Raw genomic sequence first — 17,830 nt, 5'->3', positions numbered from 1 at the left:
AAACACTGCTATAGAACATCAATGGCAATATTTTCTTTTATTTACCAATACTTATTTGCAGTCTTAACTCCTCCACTTTAAAGGCTCGCAGTTCTACGATTCCTTTTTCGGAATCTTCTATTAATATTCCTCCCACCATCACATGCAACTAAATAAACTTTGTAAGAACAAAATTCCTCCATCTGCATTCTTAAACTTCCATTAGCTCTCTCTTGTTTTTCCTCTGCTTATTCGATACGGAACGCTCTCTTGTTGTTTTTGTTACCTCAATACTGAACGCTTTCTCTGTTAGCTGTCAATCGTGCATCAAACTCCTCGGGGAGCATGCGCACTCCATGAAAGTGAGTTAGGTATAATGGCTGACGTGTCGTCTCTGTTAGCGTTACGAGAATACCTTTATAAAACACAGCACTTAATAATTTTAAACTACAATAAAATGAAAGTAACACAACTACCCAAATTCAGTAAGTGCATAAATCTTTTTAAATGCTTCACATTTCATTTTGACAAAATAGCATCAATAACGGGCACATTGCAAGTGCCAAAAATGCATATTATGAAACCAAAACTAATAATGTACTAACATAAACAATTTGTAAAAATATTCATAATTTTAAATTATGACTGTTTTTACCTCAGTTTCATCTTTCTCTCAAAAAAATTTTTTTTAAAAACAAAATTTAAATATGTATTTATATTACATCTAACAAAACTTTTAATGCTTATTCCTAGATCTTAAATAATAACGTGATTCATGCTGATCGTTATTTACAATTCTGAATCACTAATTTCAGAATCATCTGATGCTAGAGATAATTCGGAATTTACATCTTCCAATTTATTATACTTGCAAATCTCATTTCTGTACTTTTCAAATATTTCATTCAAATTATTTGAATTACTCCCTAAATCTACAGAATCAAATTCTACAGGCTGAGAATCTTTACCTTCACTAACTAAATTAGAGATATTTTTACATTGCTCTAGTTTATTTAACTCTAAGTTAACTAACCTATGATATTCTGCTATTATTTCATCCATGTTAGAGTATTTTTGTTTATCATCACTCTTACATTGTACATTATCTTAATTATGCACCCTGGGATTTCTAGAATTTCTTGTATTAGGTTTTGTTTTACTCGAATTTAATTTTCTCCTTTGCTGTATATTTAAATTACGAGGTTTGAAACTATTCCCTTTCCTACTTTCTGATTATGAATGAGATGCACAATTAGTATCAGGAAAACAACCCTCATTTTTCAATATTTTATTCATATAGTCTCCTAAAATAACTAAATTTCTACTCTCTAAAAAAGTACCTTTTTAACCTACCAGAGTGTACACTTATAATTTTACTAGGATTTTTGACATCTTGAATCCTAACACAGGAGAAAATTTGTCTAGAATTCTATATGGACCTGAAACTTTCCTTCCTAATTTCTCAACTCTTTTTATACTAGATTTATCATCTAACAATACTAAATCTCCTGGTGCAAATGACTTATACTTTCAAAAACAATTTATATACTGGCTAGTTTTCTGTAAGCTTCATTTACTTATTTCACCTACTAACCTATGAGTAGTGGAAAATTTATCTTCTACTGTTTCCAGATACTCATTTATGTCATTGTATCCTGTATTAGGAATGACCGAAACAAGTTCGTTAGGAAAGATTGGATCAAAGTCATATAAAGCAAAAGATGGTTTTTACTTGAGAGAATGAAAAGCAGATCTGCATGCAAATAATGCTTGAGAAAGATATGTCCCAATCATTCATTTTAGTTTTTGCTTGAAAAGTATTTGCTTTATATTTTTATTCAGCCTTTCACATATACCTTTATACTTGAGTGGGAAGTTGTAGTAAAAATCTTCCTAACATTGAGTAATTTACATAATTGTAACAACAGTTCAGATGTAAAATTTGCTCCTTGATCTGAAAGTAAGGTCTGAGGAGTTCCATATTGTAGTTCCATCTACAAATTATCATATTCAAGAACTTTCTTGCAATAGTCTTTGTAGTTTGATCCCTCATTGAGACTGCTTCAGGAAATCTTGTTAGTATATCTATGGCTACTAGAATATACTTATTGCCTAAAATACAAACTTATTTATTACTGACCATTTTACAAAACAAACTTACATTAGAGCCTACCAGTTTCGCCAGCAAACTGTCTGGCTTTTTCAAGGCGTTTATGGAGACATAAAAACTAGTAAATGCAAATTGAAAGGAACATAAAAAAAAGATTGTAAACCAACTAGTAGTTAAGGTTACACGTTTGCGTGACAAAGAGGACTTATTGTTCTTATTCATTATCACGCATGCGTGTTTGTTGTAAACGTGTAATCAATCTGAACTACTGGCTAGCTGTAGTTCAGATTGATTTAGAGATAGGATCAGGTTTTTCCACGAACTGTTTAGGATTGCACCCTGATTTCTGTTGAGGTTTCCACCGGTTATTAACACTATTGTGGATATTGTTAATAACACTAATGTGTTATTAACATGTTTACAACAAACACGCATGAGTGATAATGAATAAGAACAATAAGTCCTCTCTATCACACAAACGTGTAACCTAAGCTACCAGTTGGTTTACAACGTTTTTTATGATACTTTCAATTTGCATTTACTAGTTTTTATGTCTCCATAAATACCTTGAAAAAGCCAGACAGTTTGCTGGCGAAACTGGTAGGCTTTAATGTAAGTTTGTTTTGTAAATGGTCAGTAATAAATAAGTTTGTATTTTAATTATAAAACGACCAAATATGTTTAGTTTATACTTATTGCCTTTTTTAGTAGTTGGCAGTGGACCTACTACATCAATAGCAACAGCCTGAAAAGTTCTCGTTGGAATTGGAAATGGTTGTAGTGGAACTTTTCCTCTGATAGGAAATCTTATTTGACACTTATGGCATGATTTTACATATGCGAGTATGTCACTCTTCCTACCTTTCCAGATGTCCTTTATTCTTTCCCAAGTTCTAGAAAATCCTTGGTGTCCTGCCAAGTCAGAATTATGGAAAGTGTACATAATCCAAGGAATCATTTCAGTTGGTGCCAATATTTTCACTTTCAACCTTCCTTCTTCCATTTGTCTAGATAAGAGTAATCCATCTTTATCTAAATATGTCCTGAAAATAGTTCAGGTGCAAACTTGTTTGCTTACACTTGGATAAAGGATTAAACCAAGTATATAATTTCTTTTTGTCTTTAATTTATAGTATTACCAAGTGGAAAAACTTCCAACGAAGAATATATAGGAGGAAAAAACAACCAGACATACTTTTGTGGGATGTTGCTGGCTGTCTTCTTTTTCAGTGGCATCCTGGCGAATGGCAATATATGTTCATTGTTGAAGGGAGTAAGTATGACTGAATGGAAGGTGGGTCAGAAAAGTTGGGTTTGAGAGATGTGGGAGAATTATTGGTGAGGCAAGAGGTATGCGAACTTTTTGAAAAACCTGTTTTTTTTTATATTTTTTAAAATTATTAAAGGTGGGCAGAGAATACTTTGAGATGGGGTTGAACATAGAAATTTTTGGGGAAGGAGAAGGATATTATGGGAAAAAATCAGTGGTGTGAGAACGAAGTGTGAGCCTTTTCAACATTGCATCATCTTTGAAGGTCGTGGATGAAGTGGAAGCTATATCATGCCAGCTTGATGTTTCTGTATTTGGTGTATCTGTGTTGTATTCTATTGGTTGGACTTGTGACCTAATTTTTATGTTATGGAGCTTTCAACTCTTGGGAATTATGTAGGGCCGGTGGATGTTTGAGTTTTTGTCACGTTTTATGGCTATCGTTTCCGATATTCTAAGCATTGTTTCGTTTTCCTGTATGTCTACTTTATGTCTTGTCTATTTGTGGAGTATGTTTCTGTTTAAGGGCATGGACAGCTATTTCTGTTTTTCCTGTATTTTGTATTCTGTTTTTCTTTTGGTGGTTGCATTTTTTATTGTTTAAATGTTCTGGAATTGGGATGTTGCAATCACAGAAGTGTTCTTGTAGTCTTGCCCACAAAGATCTGATAATAGAACCTGTGTAGGTGACATCACGATCTTGTTGGTATGGAAATTTGTAAACCACATTGTGGTGTTCTAGTATTTCTTTGTGAGTGCGAGATTTAGGAGGTTTTAGAAGTGTTGCCAATTTTTGGATTGTAGTGAATACCAACTTATAGTCGGTACAAATATATTTTCAAACACACCGACTATAATCTGGTATTCGCTACAAACCAAATATTGGCAAAATTGGCATGTAAACAGAATGAAGCAACAGAGATTACGGATACGCTAACCACTTGGCCATTCAGGCCTGGTTCGCTGAGTGGTTTGCGTATCCACTCTCCAGACAAAAGGTTGCTGGTTCAAATCCCGCGGTGGGCATGGATGTTTGTGATTATATGTGAAAATACTAGTGGTGGTGGGCGGTAGATGGCATCAGTATAGATGATGATGGCGTTGGTGTTGCAGTTCGTTGTAGTTGGTTGATTGAGTGGTGGAGATAGAGAGTTGTAGAGTAGGTGTCCTCCCTTGATGAGTCTTTGGACTCCCTGGAGGCAACATGTAATAAAAATAATATAATTACCTTATATTACCCTACAGGGACAGGAAAACCATCAAACGGAGTGCAGCCCAAGGATAAGCTGGATCACTAATATCAAGAAAGCTGCTAAGATCAACAACCTCCAAGATCTTTCAAGAAATACTTTATTAAGAGACGAGTGGAAAAGATGGACTCATGAAGTACTCAACCCATCTTAATGGAAGAGAATCAATCAATCAAATATTATTATTATTATTATTATTATTATTATTATTGTACGGGCACTTCCATGGAGTACGAAGACTCATCGCAGGAGACCCAAACTATCTATACAATCTATCTCTATCATACCTCTCCCCAAACCCATATACAGACAAATCACTCGCAGTTGACTCTGATAACCCATTCCACTCATTCACAACTCTCCAAGCAAAAAATCTAGTCCTCACACACTCTTACTAACCACACTTTTATTTAACTTCCAGGGACGACCCATTGTTCTGGCCCTTCTGCCCAAGTGTTGAAACATTTACCCTGCATCAATCCTACAAAACCCTTTAAGCAATTTAAATGGTTCTATCATATCCCCTCTTTTTCTCCTATCAATGAATTCTGCAATCCACACACCCTCAATCTATCATCATAGGGGAACATTCCACAGACCACTCATCATCTTGGTGACTCGCCTCTGAATCTTCTCCACTGCTCCCCAAAGAAACCCAGGAGACCAGATCTGAGCACAGTAATCCAGTTGTGGATGTATCAAGACCTTATAAAGAGGAATAACAACTTCCTTATCTCTACTTGTTAATGTGTTCTTCAGTACCCAAGTAATCTTATGGGCTACCTTAGCAATATGCCCTCTAAACTTTAACTCTCTGTCTACCACCATCCCTAAATATCTAGCTTTGTCTATTTCCTGGAGTTAATTGAACATCAACTATGATATATCATGCAACCCAGGTTAACACCTGACTAGTGACCATGTTTGTCATCTAACTGGTGAGCCAACACAAAATTTTTGCGAGTCCTGGTAATGACCTAATACACACAACAAGTTCTGTAGATGTCAGCTTTCCCTTCTTTGCATTTCTTTTTCTATGGAATATTCTGGTGCTAAAGTGGTGCTAAATTGGATGCAACTCCATAGTCCATGATTTTTTTCCCTCATTTCCTTTTATGATTACTGTTTTCCTTTACTGATCCAAACACCTTCACCATAAAGATAACTGAAACAATCCTTGTTGGAATGAAGGTCTTTATCAATCACTCCACATGCTGTTTACAAACATCCATAGTTGAGTGTTATTTGTATCCACAGCCTGTTTGAGGATAGATATGGTAATCATTCAAGCCAGAGAGCCAATAATATAGCAGAAACCATTAAAGATATTAACTGTGAAAAATCAGGTCATATGTTGCAAACATTGTTTGTCATCACCTTTCTCTTATTGCATTGTTAAAATAATTAAATCATAATTACATGAAAAGTTGTATTACAGAATCTGAAACCATATTCATTTATAGTGCAAAATTGTCCCTGATTCCTCTTCAGGGTAAGTAGATCACTTTAGATCGTTTATTACTATTATTATTATTATTTCAGGCGACTCCAGGGAGTCCTTAGACTCATCGAGGGAGGCCCTAAACATCATGTCCAAAGATCACAACTATATGACATTCTCACAGTATCTATCATACCTTGCCTTGAACTTGCTGACCGTCATAGCACTCACAACAGACTCTGGCAGCTTATTCCACTCATTTACCACTCTAAAAGTAAAGAACCCAGCTCTAACACCCCTGCTAACCACACTCTTCTCTAGCTTCCATAGGTGTCCCCTAGTTCTCCCACCACCAGTCCTGATCTCAAAAATATCCTCTGAATTAATCCTATAGAATCCCTTTAGCAATTTGAATGTCTCAATCATATCTCCCCTTTTCTGCCTATCAACTAGTTTCTGCAACCCACAAACCTTCAACCTGTTCTCATATGGTTCATTCCATAGACTCAGTTTAGAATGACTTGCCACCAGATATTAACATAATGCATTTTGTTAATTATATTCTTTATTCTTATTACAGTACAGCAGTAAACTTGGTTATTTACACAAAATATTACCTGTTGTAGAGTATTCCTCAAACCGAATTTCTTCAAGGTATCAGTATTTTTTTTTAAGAAACAGCTTTTTCATATTATTTTTTATTTTACGATATTTTTTACATCCTCGTGGAAAGGCTTAGACGTTGTTCTGCATTTTAATTTAAGGAAATTACAATGTACTAGGATATACATTAAAATAAATTTTAATATATTTCTATATTTCGGCAACGTCATGTTGCCATTTTCAAGAACTTAAGTACAAGACACGTGCACGCAGGCACAACAAACAGTAAGTGAGGAAGAAGTAGGAAGCTAATTATTTCTCCTAAAGTCCTGATGGTGCCCTCTAGCAGGCAATATTGGTATTTGTTAGTTATCATAATCAATTATCCTGTAGGCTGTGCCATTGTTATTTATATATGTATTTTTATTTATATTATTTCTTCTTCCTGTATATACTTATGAGATGAAATATTATATAAATTTCTTTTACTAACAATTATTTTTATTTTTGACTCCGAGTGTCCCTATATGTTATTATATTTGCACAAAGAGTTCACTCCAATTGGTGCAATGACTTTAACTATCTCTTTCAGAATCCAACTAACCATTGACTCAAAACCAAGTACAAAATAAACACATTTAATAAAACTAAAACAATATATATACACTTCTAGTAATAATACATAACTATAACTACAGATTATATGGATCCAAGGCCTTATTTAAAAATATAAACTTACTCTTAAGACTAAACACTTTTTCTTTCACAATCACAAAAAAATGTTCATAGTCTTTTTCTCTTTCTGTTAAGGCTCTTTTCCAGAAGTTACAAGGCTCTGTACTTCATTTTCAGGATCCTTTTCATCAATCAATATAACACACATAAAGTCTTCTTGACTATATCCTGTTTTCCTTTTAGTAGTATTATACTCATCAGATCAGGCACCTTTAATACCTAAAAATCTTCTTAATCAATATATTTTCTAAACTTTCACTTTCAGGCATTCTTAATACTTATAAAACTTCCTTATCAATATTTTCTCTAAGAAAAACATTCACTTTAGAATGTAAGCAACAAGTTCTCCTCTCATTCACAATACTAAATTGACAGTCTTAACTTATTTCACCATAAAAACTTACAGTTTCAAGATTTCCTTTTATTCATTACTTATTTCTCCTTGAAACCTAATATTTCCACTATTCCTTTTTCGGAATACACTATAAAATATCTTCCGACTGCCACACACAAAAAAATATCAAGTTCCTTCTAACTTGAATATTTACCGGCCAGTTTATAAAAACTTACAGTTTCAAGATTTCCCTTTTATTCTTTACTTATTCCTGCTTGAAACCTATTATTTTCACTATTCCCTTTTCGGAATACATTATGAAATTTCCTTCTGACTGCCGCACACAAAAAATCAAGTTCCTCCCAACTTGAATATATCTCGGCCAGTGTTCTAAAAAACTTCCGAACGCTCTCTTGTTTACAACTGTAACTTGGATACGCAACGCTTTCCTTGTCAGCTGTCAATCACACATCAAGTTCTCTCCGGGAGCATGCGCACTTCACAAAAGTCAGAAACTACGCACTGCAAGAAAATGGCTGACTCGCTGTATCCATCATCGCTAAAAGAAAGTCTTTCACAAACACAAAATTCAACATTTTAAAATACAAGAAACTTTCTTATAAGTAACACAAATAATCAGTTTAGTAAGTACTTCAATATTTTTACTTCTTTACATGCTACTTCTAATATAACATTTTCATAACGAGCACATCACAAGTACAGACACTGCGTGTATGAAAACAAAAACTAAAAAGCATAATTAATACGTAAAAATATTCAGAATTTTTAATATGATTAGGAAAACAGGATATAGTCAAGAAGACTTTGTGTGTTATATTGATTGATGAAAAGGAACCTGAAAATGAAGTACAGAGCCTTGTAACTTCTGGAAAAGAGCCTTAACAGAAAGAGAAAAAGACTATGAACATTTTTTTGTGATTGTGAAAGAAAAAGTGTTTAGTCTTAAGAGTAACTTTATATTTTTAAATAAGGCAATCATATTAAAAATTCTGAATATTTTTACGTATTAATTATGCTTGTTAGTTTTTGTTTTCATACACGCAGTATCTGCATTTGTGATGTGCGCGTTATGAAAATGTTATATTAGAAGTAATATGTAAAGAAGTAAAAATATTGAAGTACTTACTATATTGATTATTTGTGTTACTTATAAGAAAGTTTGTTATATTTTAAAATGTTGAATTTTGTGTTTTGTGAAAGACTTTCTTTTAGCGCTGATGGATACAGCGAGTCAGCCATTTTATTTCAGTGCGTAGTTTCCGACTTTTGTAGAGTGCGCATGCTCCCGGAGAGAACTTGATGTGTGATTGACAGCTGACAAGGAAAGCGTTGCGTATCCAAGTTACAGTTGTAAACAAGAGTGCGTTCGGAAGTTTTTTAGAACACTGGCCGAGATATATTCAAGTTGGGAGGAACTTGATCTTTTTGTACGGCAGTTAGAAGGAAATTTCATAATGTATTCCGAAAAGGGAATAGTGAAAATAATAGGTTTCAAGCAGGAATAAGTAAAGAATAAAAAGGAAATCTTGAAACTGTAAGTTTTTTAAACTGGCCGAGATATATTCAAGTTGGAAGGAACTTGATTTTTTGTGTGCGGCAGTCAAAGGAAGTTTTATAATGTATTCCGAAAAGGGAATAGTGAAAATAATAGGTTTCAAGCAGGAATAAGAAATGAATAAAAAGGAAGTCTTGAACTATAAGTTTTTAGAACACTGGCCGAGATATATTCAAGTTGGGAGGAACTTGATTTTTTTGTGCGGCAGTCAGAAGGAAATTTCATAATGTATTCCGAAAAGGGAATAGTGGAAATAATAGGTTTCAAGCAGGAATAAGTAAAGAATAAAAAGGGAAGTCTTGAAACTATAAGTTTTATATAAATTGGCCGGTAAATATTCAAGTTAGAAGAAACTTGATATTTGTTTTTGTGTGTGGCAGTCGGAAGATATTTTATAGTGTATTCCGAGAAAAAGGAATAGTGGAAATAATATGTTTCAAGGAAAAATAAGTAATGAATAAAAGGAAATCTTGAAACTGTATTAAAGGTGCCTGATCTGATGAGTATTACTACTAAAAGGAAAACAGGATATAGTCAAGAAGACTTTGTGTGTGTTATATTGATTGATGAAAAGGATCCTGAAAATGAAGTACAGAGCCTTGTAACTTCTGGAAAAGAGCCTTAACAGAAAGAGAAAAAGACTATAAACATTTTTTTGTGATTGTGAAAGAAAAAGTGTTTAGTCTTAAGAGTAAGTTTCTATTTTTAAATAAGGCCTTGGATCCATATAATCTGTAGTTATAGTTATGTATTATTACTAGAAATGTATATATATTGTTTTAGTTTTATTAAATGTGTTTATTTTGTACTTGGTATTGAGTCAATGATTAGTTGGATTCTGAAAGAGTGAGTTAAAGTCATTGCACCATTTGGAGTGAACTCTTTGTGCAAATATAATAACATATAGGGACACTCGGAGTCAAAATAAAAATAATTGTTAGTAAAAGAAATTTATATAATATTTCACCTCATAAGTATATAGTATAATTATTAACAAAGGCACAGCCGGTAGACCAAATAGTTAATATAATACATATACATAAAGAGGGAATATAAGTATATATAAAAATACATATATAAATAACAATGGCGCAGCCTACAGAGTAATTGATTATGATAACTAACAATTTTTTTTTTTTTTTTTTTTTTTGTTGCCATTTTCAAGAACTTAAGTACAAGACACGTGCACGCAGGCACAACAAACAGTAAGTGAGGAAGAAGTAGGAAGCTAATTATTTCTCCTAAAGTCCTGATGGTGCCCTCTAGCAGGCAATATTGATATTCTTTGGCGATTGGGCTGAAGGTCTTCTGATGTAGGTTTCCCAAATTTGAGAAAGTCTCATGCAACCAAATTTGTTGAGGTTTGGATTGTTTCTTAGAGCTGAAGCTGATTCCATGAAAAGCCTTTCATATCTGTATTTGCTATGGTGTATTATCCTGGCTTTCTTCCACCGTATTCTATGGCAGGTATCCAGAGCATGGTCAGCAAGACCAGAATGGCTGTATTGGTGAAACCGGATGTAGTCCTTATGTTCTGAAATTATGATATTTGCTGTCCTGCCTGTTTGGCCAAAGTAGGACAGCTTACAACTGCAAGGCACCTGGTATACACCAGGTAGGTCTAGGGGGGAAGGTTGGTCTTTAGTAGAGCAGATAAGGGATGGCAATTTTTTATATGGTCTGTAACAGGAAGTAAGGTCATATTTTTTGAGGATATTGGTTATTTTCTCAGAGGTGCGCTGGATGTAGGAGATGGTGATAGACTTGGTGTAATCTTTATTGTGGGGGGGAGGGGGGTTTGTAGTTTACTGGTTTTAGTATTTTTTGGATTTTTTTTTTGGATTTTTTTGGGGTTATAGCTATTGGCTAAGAAAGTGTTGAGGATGTGGTTTAGTTCAGTAGTAGGGCCTTGTCATCTGAGCAGATTAATTTTGCCCTGTTATATAGTGTTTTTATAACCCCATATTGTTGTGATGGGGGGGGGGGAACTGCTGGTGAATGTATCTGCCAGTATGGGTGGGTTTTCTGTGAACAGAGAAAACCAAAGATCCATCAAGCTGGCAGGTGATTAAAGTGTCTAGGAAGGAGAGGGTGTTATTTTCCTCTTTTTCTAAGGTGAACTGGACTCTGGGGTGTTGGTTGTTTAAGTGTGTTAGGAAGGAATTGAGTGTGTCTGAGCCATGTGGCCAAATAGCAAAAACATCATCCACATAACGAAGCCAAATAGTGGGTTTTTGTGGGGCAGAGTTTAAGGCTTTCTCTTCAAATGTCTCCATAAAGAAATTGGCCAAGGGTGGGGAAAGCAGTGAACCCATGGCTGTCCCCTCTATCTGTTTGTAGAACTTTCCTTGCCGAACGAAATAGCCTGAGTTCATTGTGAACTGAAATAGGGCTGAGATATCGGGAGGAAACTTGGCTTGGATGAGCTCTAGGGTTTCTTTGAGTAGGACATTAGTGAATAGGGAGGAGACATCAAAACTGACCATTATGTCAGTGTGTTGGAGTGTGAGGTTTTCTATACTGGCTTTAAAGTGGGCTGAGTTTTTTATGTGTGATGGTGTGTTGCCAGTGTAGTGTGTGAGCGTTTTGGCTAAATGTTTGGCTAATTTATATGTGGGGGAATCAATGCCATCCACTATGGGATGCAGTGGCGCATTTTGTTTATGTATTTTTGGGAGTCCATATAATCAGGGGGGGGTCTAGAGTTATAAGGCTTTAGTTTGTTGGTGACTTCCACAGGCCAAGAAGTGACCTTCTTAAGGAGTCTGTGGAGAGTTCTAATCTGAGAGCTGGGTGGATTATATTCAATGGGGAGGTAAGTCGTACGGTCTAGTATTAAAGCAGTTAGCTTACCTTTGTAGTCTTTTTGATTGAGCACCACAGTGGCGTTTCCCTTATCCGCCTTGGTGATTACTATTTTTTTTGTTGTTTTTCAATTCTTGTAGGGCTGCATATTCGTTTTTGGATAAGTTGGTTTTTGGAGGTTTGGCTTTAGTGAGAACACCGACTACATCCAGTCTAACGTTGTTGGCGATATGGTTAGTCAGGTTGCAAATCCCACATTCTATCTGGATCATGATTTCTTCGGCAGGTATTCTTTTTGGAGCTAGGGCGAAATTGTGACCATGTGAAAGTGCGGTGAGTGCTTCAGGCTTTAAAACTGCCGACGAGAGGTTGACTACAGTGTTGAGTGGTGGCTGTGGTAAGGAAGTAGAATTCTTTGTCAGGTTTTCGTATTTTTTCGAATTCTTTTTTTGCCGATGCGCATGAGACGTCATAAAGTATCGACCATAGATCAAGGCCGAGCGTATCCGAAAGCTCGTCCTCTAGCGCCCGTAAGGTTTTGTTTTCGTCGGCAAGGAGAATGCCCGGCGCAGTAATTTGTTCTCTTAACAGGGCGAAGCTAGTGCGATTATAAATGCACAGAGCTTTCTCAGAAGTAAAACGGTGCTTCAATTTAACACAATTAGGGATCACTTTGTTATCCCGGCAGCATTTTAGTTAGGGCATTGTCATTTGAGCAGATAAGTTTAGCCCTGTTGTGTAGTGTCTTAATGACTCCATATTGTTGTGAGGAGGGGTGTTGGGATTGTTGGTGAATGTATCTGCCTGTATGGGTGGGTTTTCTATATATTGAGAAAACCAAGGTTCCATCAGGCTGGCAGGTGACTAGTGTGTCTAAGACCTAGAGCTACCTGGTGTATACCAGGTCCCTTGCAGTTGTAAGCTGTCCTACTTTGGCCAAACAGGCAGGACAGCAAATATCAGAATTTCAGAACATAAGGACTACATCTGGTTTCACCAATACAGCCACTCTGATCTTGCTGACCCTGCTCTGGATACCTGCCATAGAATACGATGGAAGAAAGCCAGGATAATACACCATAGCAAATCAGATATGAAAGGCTTTTCATGGAATCAGCTTCAGCTCTAAGATACAATCCAAACCTCAACAAATTTGGCTGCATGAGACTTCCTCAAATTTGGGAAACCTACATCAGAAGACCTTCAGCCCAATCGCCCAAGAATACCAATATTGCCTGCTAGAGGGCACCATCAGGACTTTAGGAGAAATAATTAGCTTCCTACTTCTTCCTCACTTACTGTTTGTTGTGCCTGCGTGCACGTGTCTTCTACTTAAGTTCTTGAAAATGGCAACGTGACGTTGCCGAAATATAGAAATATATTAAAATTTATTTTAATGTATATCCTAGTACGTTGTAATTTCCTTAAATTATATAGTGAAAATATTTTTTACATCACACCTCAGGGAGTCCAAAGACTCATTGAGGGAGGGCATCTACTCTACAACTTTTCGTCTCACTACTCCACCAACCTTCATCATCTAATACCAGCGTCAACTACTGCCAGTAGTACTTTCACAGACAATCACAAACATCCATGCCACGGCAGAATTCAAACCCGCAGCCTTTTCGCTGGAGAGTGGATATGCTAACGACTCGGCCAACCAGGCTGGCATATGGGATGATGATTGAAAGAAACTTGGCACAAAAATTGGACTTTCCTGTTTTTTTCACAGAAGGTCCTAGAAAGATTGCTTAAAGAATTCAAATTAGTGTATTAATAGTAAAGTTATTCTACTTATTTTATAAATTATAGCATTTTTTTTTCTATGCAATATTTTTTAATCTGCTGCAACAATTACTTGTTCAGTCCAGTATTTGATATTTTTCCCATTCTGTATAATAGGAATATGCTTAGGCTTTCAGTGTGCAGTTATCGAATTTGCAAGAAATGTTCTTGGGTGGAAAGATGCAAACTCGACTGAACTAGATCCAGAAACTACACATCCAGTCGTAAGTATATTATTATGCTTTTTCAATAAATAAATTATTTCTTATTTCAATAAGCATAATGTGTTTTACTGTAGGGATTAAATGATAAAAAATGAACTATTCTGTGCTCACGATTTGATATTTTCATTGTGGTAATAATTTATTATTAATACAGTGTATCTCCACCGATTCAGTAATTCATCACATGAAGAAAAGTACCTGATTAGTACTGTGAGAGGATTAAATGCCAGTTAATCTGGAAATCCTACTCTAGAGATTATTTAATACTTTTTCAAACTATTTCAGGCATACAGTAAGCAAGATAGTCTCATGCCTGGCTGTGAAAATCACACCTGAAGACATTGATAAACATCTATGCCATAGAATTTTAAGCAATAGCCTGTTGATTAGAGAGCAGAGATGTTGTCTATTTACCTCCAAGAGGTTAATTGTACATTTTTGTGTGTCACCTGATCAATCTGGTTATGAATTATCATGTTTATGGATCAATTTGTTTGGAGAAAAGACTTATACAGGTTGAATAAAAGAAGTTTGTAGTGAAATGGAAGATAAGCAGTACTGTAATTAGAAGTAAGAACCCTGGATTTCTTCCATGGTTTAACCATTTTTTTCTACACCTACAACTCTGTCATGTCCTAGGACCTTTCCATGTGTGGGACTGATTATGTCTGTGCTTAACTGAGTGAATAGCATCACTGCTGTCCAATCTACAGGCCATATGTTTTCTCATTTCACTGTAACAAGGGTGGCAGATGATTTTATCGTGTGTGAGACTGGATGAAAGCCTCGATAGACTGAGGTAGCTTCCACTAAGCAGGGTCTGCAAAAATCCATGTTTTATCTAATCCTTAGCCCATGGTACTAATGGACCATAGGCTTAGTCTTTTGTGAGTTGGATTACCATAATATATACACATGCACAGTTTAATCAAATAAATTTCAAAAAACTGCAAGTTGGATTCCAGTACATATTGTTTGGAAATAGTAGTGCATATCATAGAACTACTAAAACCAGAACCTGTTAACATGGAAATGCATTAATCTCAGATATTTTTATTCATGATAATGATTGTCGAAGTTCATCATCATCATCAATTTCCTGATATGTACCCTCAAGGTGGGTTCAGACTTTTATGACATCAATACATGATTAAGTTTACCTCATTATTTTTCCTATCAGTGTTTCATCATCGAAATTAGTATATCACTCCAATATTGTGTTAATATTTCATTCTTCTAAGGCACTACTGGCTGGATCAGTACACCTAGACCTTGGTCTTCCTCTGGGTCTTTTTTCCTGCCAGTTTTGCATCAAACAACTGTTTTGCTGAGCTTTCTTTTCCCATTCTGTTTAAGTGACCAATACCACCTTAGACTTAGCCCTACTCACACATGCAGACAATGCCAAGTTCCTTCTTAATGTCTTTAATTAGGAAGAAACTTAAATTTTTAATATGATTCTGCCATTGATGTCATCTGCTCAGGTCCTTAATTTTTCTTAGAACACTCATATCTATGGTCTGTAATCTTTGATCAAGTGCTTAATTTATAATCCAGCTCTCACATCTATAACTTCAAACTGTTTGAACGCTGTCTTGTATACTGCTAGTTCAGTGTTTTGGGTAATTTCTCTCTTATTCCATATAAATTTATTCAGCTTGCTCCCCACCGTACTAGCTTCACTTATTCTGTTGTCTGTTTCCAAATTTAATTTGCTATTTTCACTAAAAACACCACTTAAACAGCTGAAATATTCTACTTGTTCACCAGATGTTTCATTCAGAATGCAGCTGAAGTTTTCTACATTCTTACTTATTTTCACAGTTTTGGTCTTTGTATTGCTGATTTTCATGCCAAATTTATTACAGCTGTTATTCAATTTAGAGAATCTTAGATATTTGCACTGGATGTATTTAGGAGTACAACATCTTAGCACAACACTAGCAATATGCGCTCTAAACTTCAACCATCACTCTCAAATCTCTAATCTCATCTACTTCCTGCAGTATGGCACCGTCAATATAGTACACAGCCTTATATTTCTGCACTCCAAAATGCAACACCTTGCACTTATTGATGTTAAAACTACACCCACACTTCTTTGTCCAGTAATGGTGTGCAGACTAGGTTCTTTACTTAGAGAGTGGTGAATGAGCAGAATGGGTTGCCAGAGGTAGTTTTAAGCATCCTGACAGTGAATAAGTTTAAGGTATGATAGGTATTGTGTTAATGAATAGAGTGGGTCTCCCATGATGAGTCTTTTGACTCCATGGAGTACCTATATAAATAATAATATTATTACAGTCAGTCAGGGATACTTGTTAGCTCTGGTACAGTTGCAAATGAAGAATACGAAAAAGAGTTTGTGATCTGGGACCTGACCATTTAGTCTTGTGAGTAGTGTAGTACTTTTGAAATTGATGTGAGATATAAACCTGAAAAAACTGTTTTGTGATTTTTCAACTGGAGGATTTTTTTTAAAAAAAAACTGATCTATCTTCCCATGATTTGTCTGCTATTTTTTTATGTTTAGTAATAGTCCCCATACCCTTCGAAAATTGACAGGATGCTTCTCTTGTATCAGTCGGTTTGTTCAGATCAACCATAGATAACATAAGAACACATGGTATAATAGTAGTCAACATTCCTATCTGTTCTTTAGATATTTGCCTTGATATAGTCTCTCAAGTGCTTTTTATTCTGTTCATTTATAATATATCATTATACAAACATAATTATGTTACTAATTTGTGATATAATACTGGAACTTGATTGCAGTATCTTTGCTTCTTGCATTGAAGATTAATGTTGCTATTTTATTTAAAATTCTAGGTTATTGATATGCCTGAACATAATCCTGGCCAAATGGGTGGAACAATGAGGCTGGGGAAACGACAAACAGTTTTTAAGAGTCAGGATTCTATCCTAAGTAAGATCATTTTTAAATGTGGTAGCTGTTTGTCTCAAGTTTATAACTTTTTCTTATTAATAATGTGAGCTGTTTACAATTACAATTCAATAATACCAAAAATTTAACTATAATAACAACAACAACAAACATCATATATAGGAGCTAACCAGGCTTTCTTTGTTAATTTATTCATACCAGCATGTTTTACCACCTGTTATAGTTGGTAGCTTTCTTTCAAAGTTGATACTAGATTAAGTAAATAACAGACAAAAGCAATTTCGAGTTGTCCCATAGTGATAACTCTGAGACAACTTGAAATACTATGAGATCTCAGGCATTACAGTATTTGATTAGTGATTTCCAGATGTCATGCAAAATCAAGTTCTTGTTTCTATTAAAGTACCATGTAGGTGGCCCACAATGATTTTTGTGATAAGAGTAGGCAGTGATTCTACAATACATGACTTGATACTCAATATCATGGCTTGATTAGCTTTGTTTAGAAAAAAAAAATATATATAGCACTGTCTCCAGGTCAAAAAACAGTTTCTTTTTTTTTCATGTGTATATTTGGATGCAGCACTGAGCAGTCACATTGCTACTCTTTAATATAATTGGACATGTTATTCAATGAGTTTCGTTATTTGGTGAGCCTCCATAGCTTAGTTGGTATAGATGAAGCCCTTTGGTCGGAAAGACCTGGGTTCAATTCCTGTCCATGATGTGAGGGACCTTTATCTGGTCTCTTTCCACTAAAAGTGAATACACATGGATTGACAGTCATAAAATATATATGTAATCCCT

At 35.2% G+C, this 17,830-nt stretch overlaps 1 protein-coding gene across 2 annotated transcripts in view; it reads left to right on the top strand.

Annotated features, from left to right (window-relative positions):
- LOC150104389 (CTP synthase 1-A-like) overlaps positions 1-17,830 on the top strand; it is a 281,082-nt gene that overhangs the window by 158,654 nt on the left and 104,598 nt on the right. For both annotated transcript variants that reach the window (XM_090396340.1, XM_090396339.1), the window contains exons 9-10: positions 14,009-14,115; positions 16,948-17,044. In XM_090396340.1, the coding sequence (XP_090252466.1) occupies positions 14,009-14,115; positions 16,948-17,044 (204 nt within the window). The remainder of the gene's footprint in view (positions 1-14,008; positions 14,116-16,947; positions 17,045-17,830) is intronic.

The sequence above is a fragment of the Typopeltis vanoorti genome, chromosome 8, assembly GCF_054136105.1.
Source record: "Typopeltis vanoorti isolate ZY-2024b chromosome 8, IOZ_Tvanoo_1.0, whole genome shotgun sequence".
Taxonomy (NCBI): Eukaryota; Metazoa; Arthropoda; class Arachnida; order Uropygi; family Thelyphonidae; genus Typopeltis; species Typopeltis vanoorti.
The sequence above is the reverse complement of the archived record's forward strand: the minus strand, read 5'-3'. Positions and strand labels throughout refer to the sequence as shown.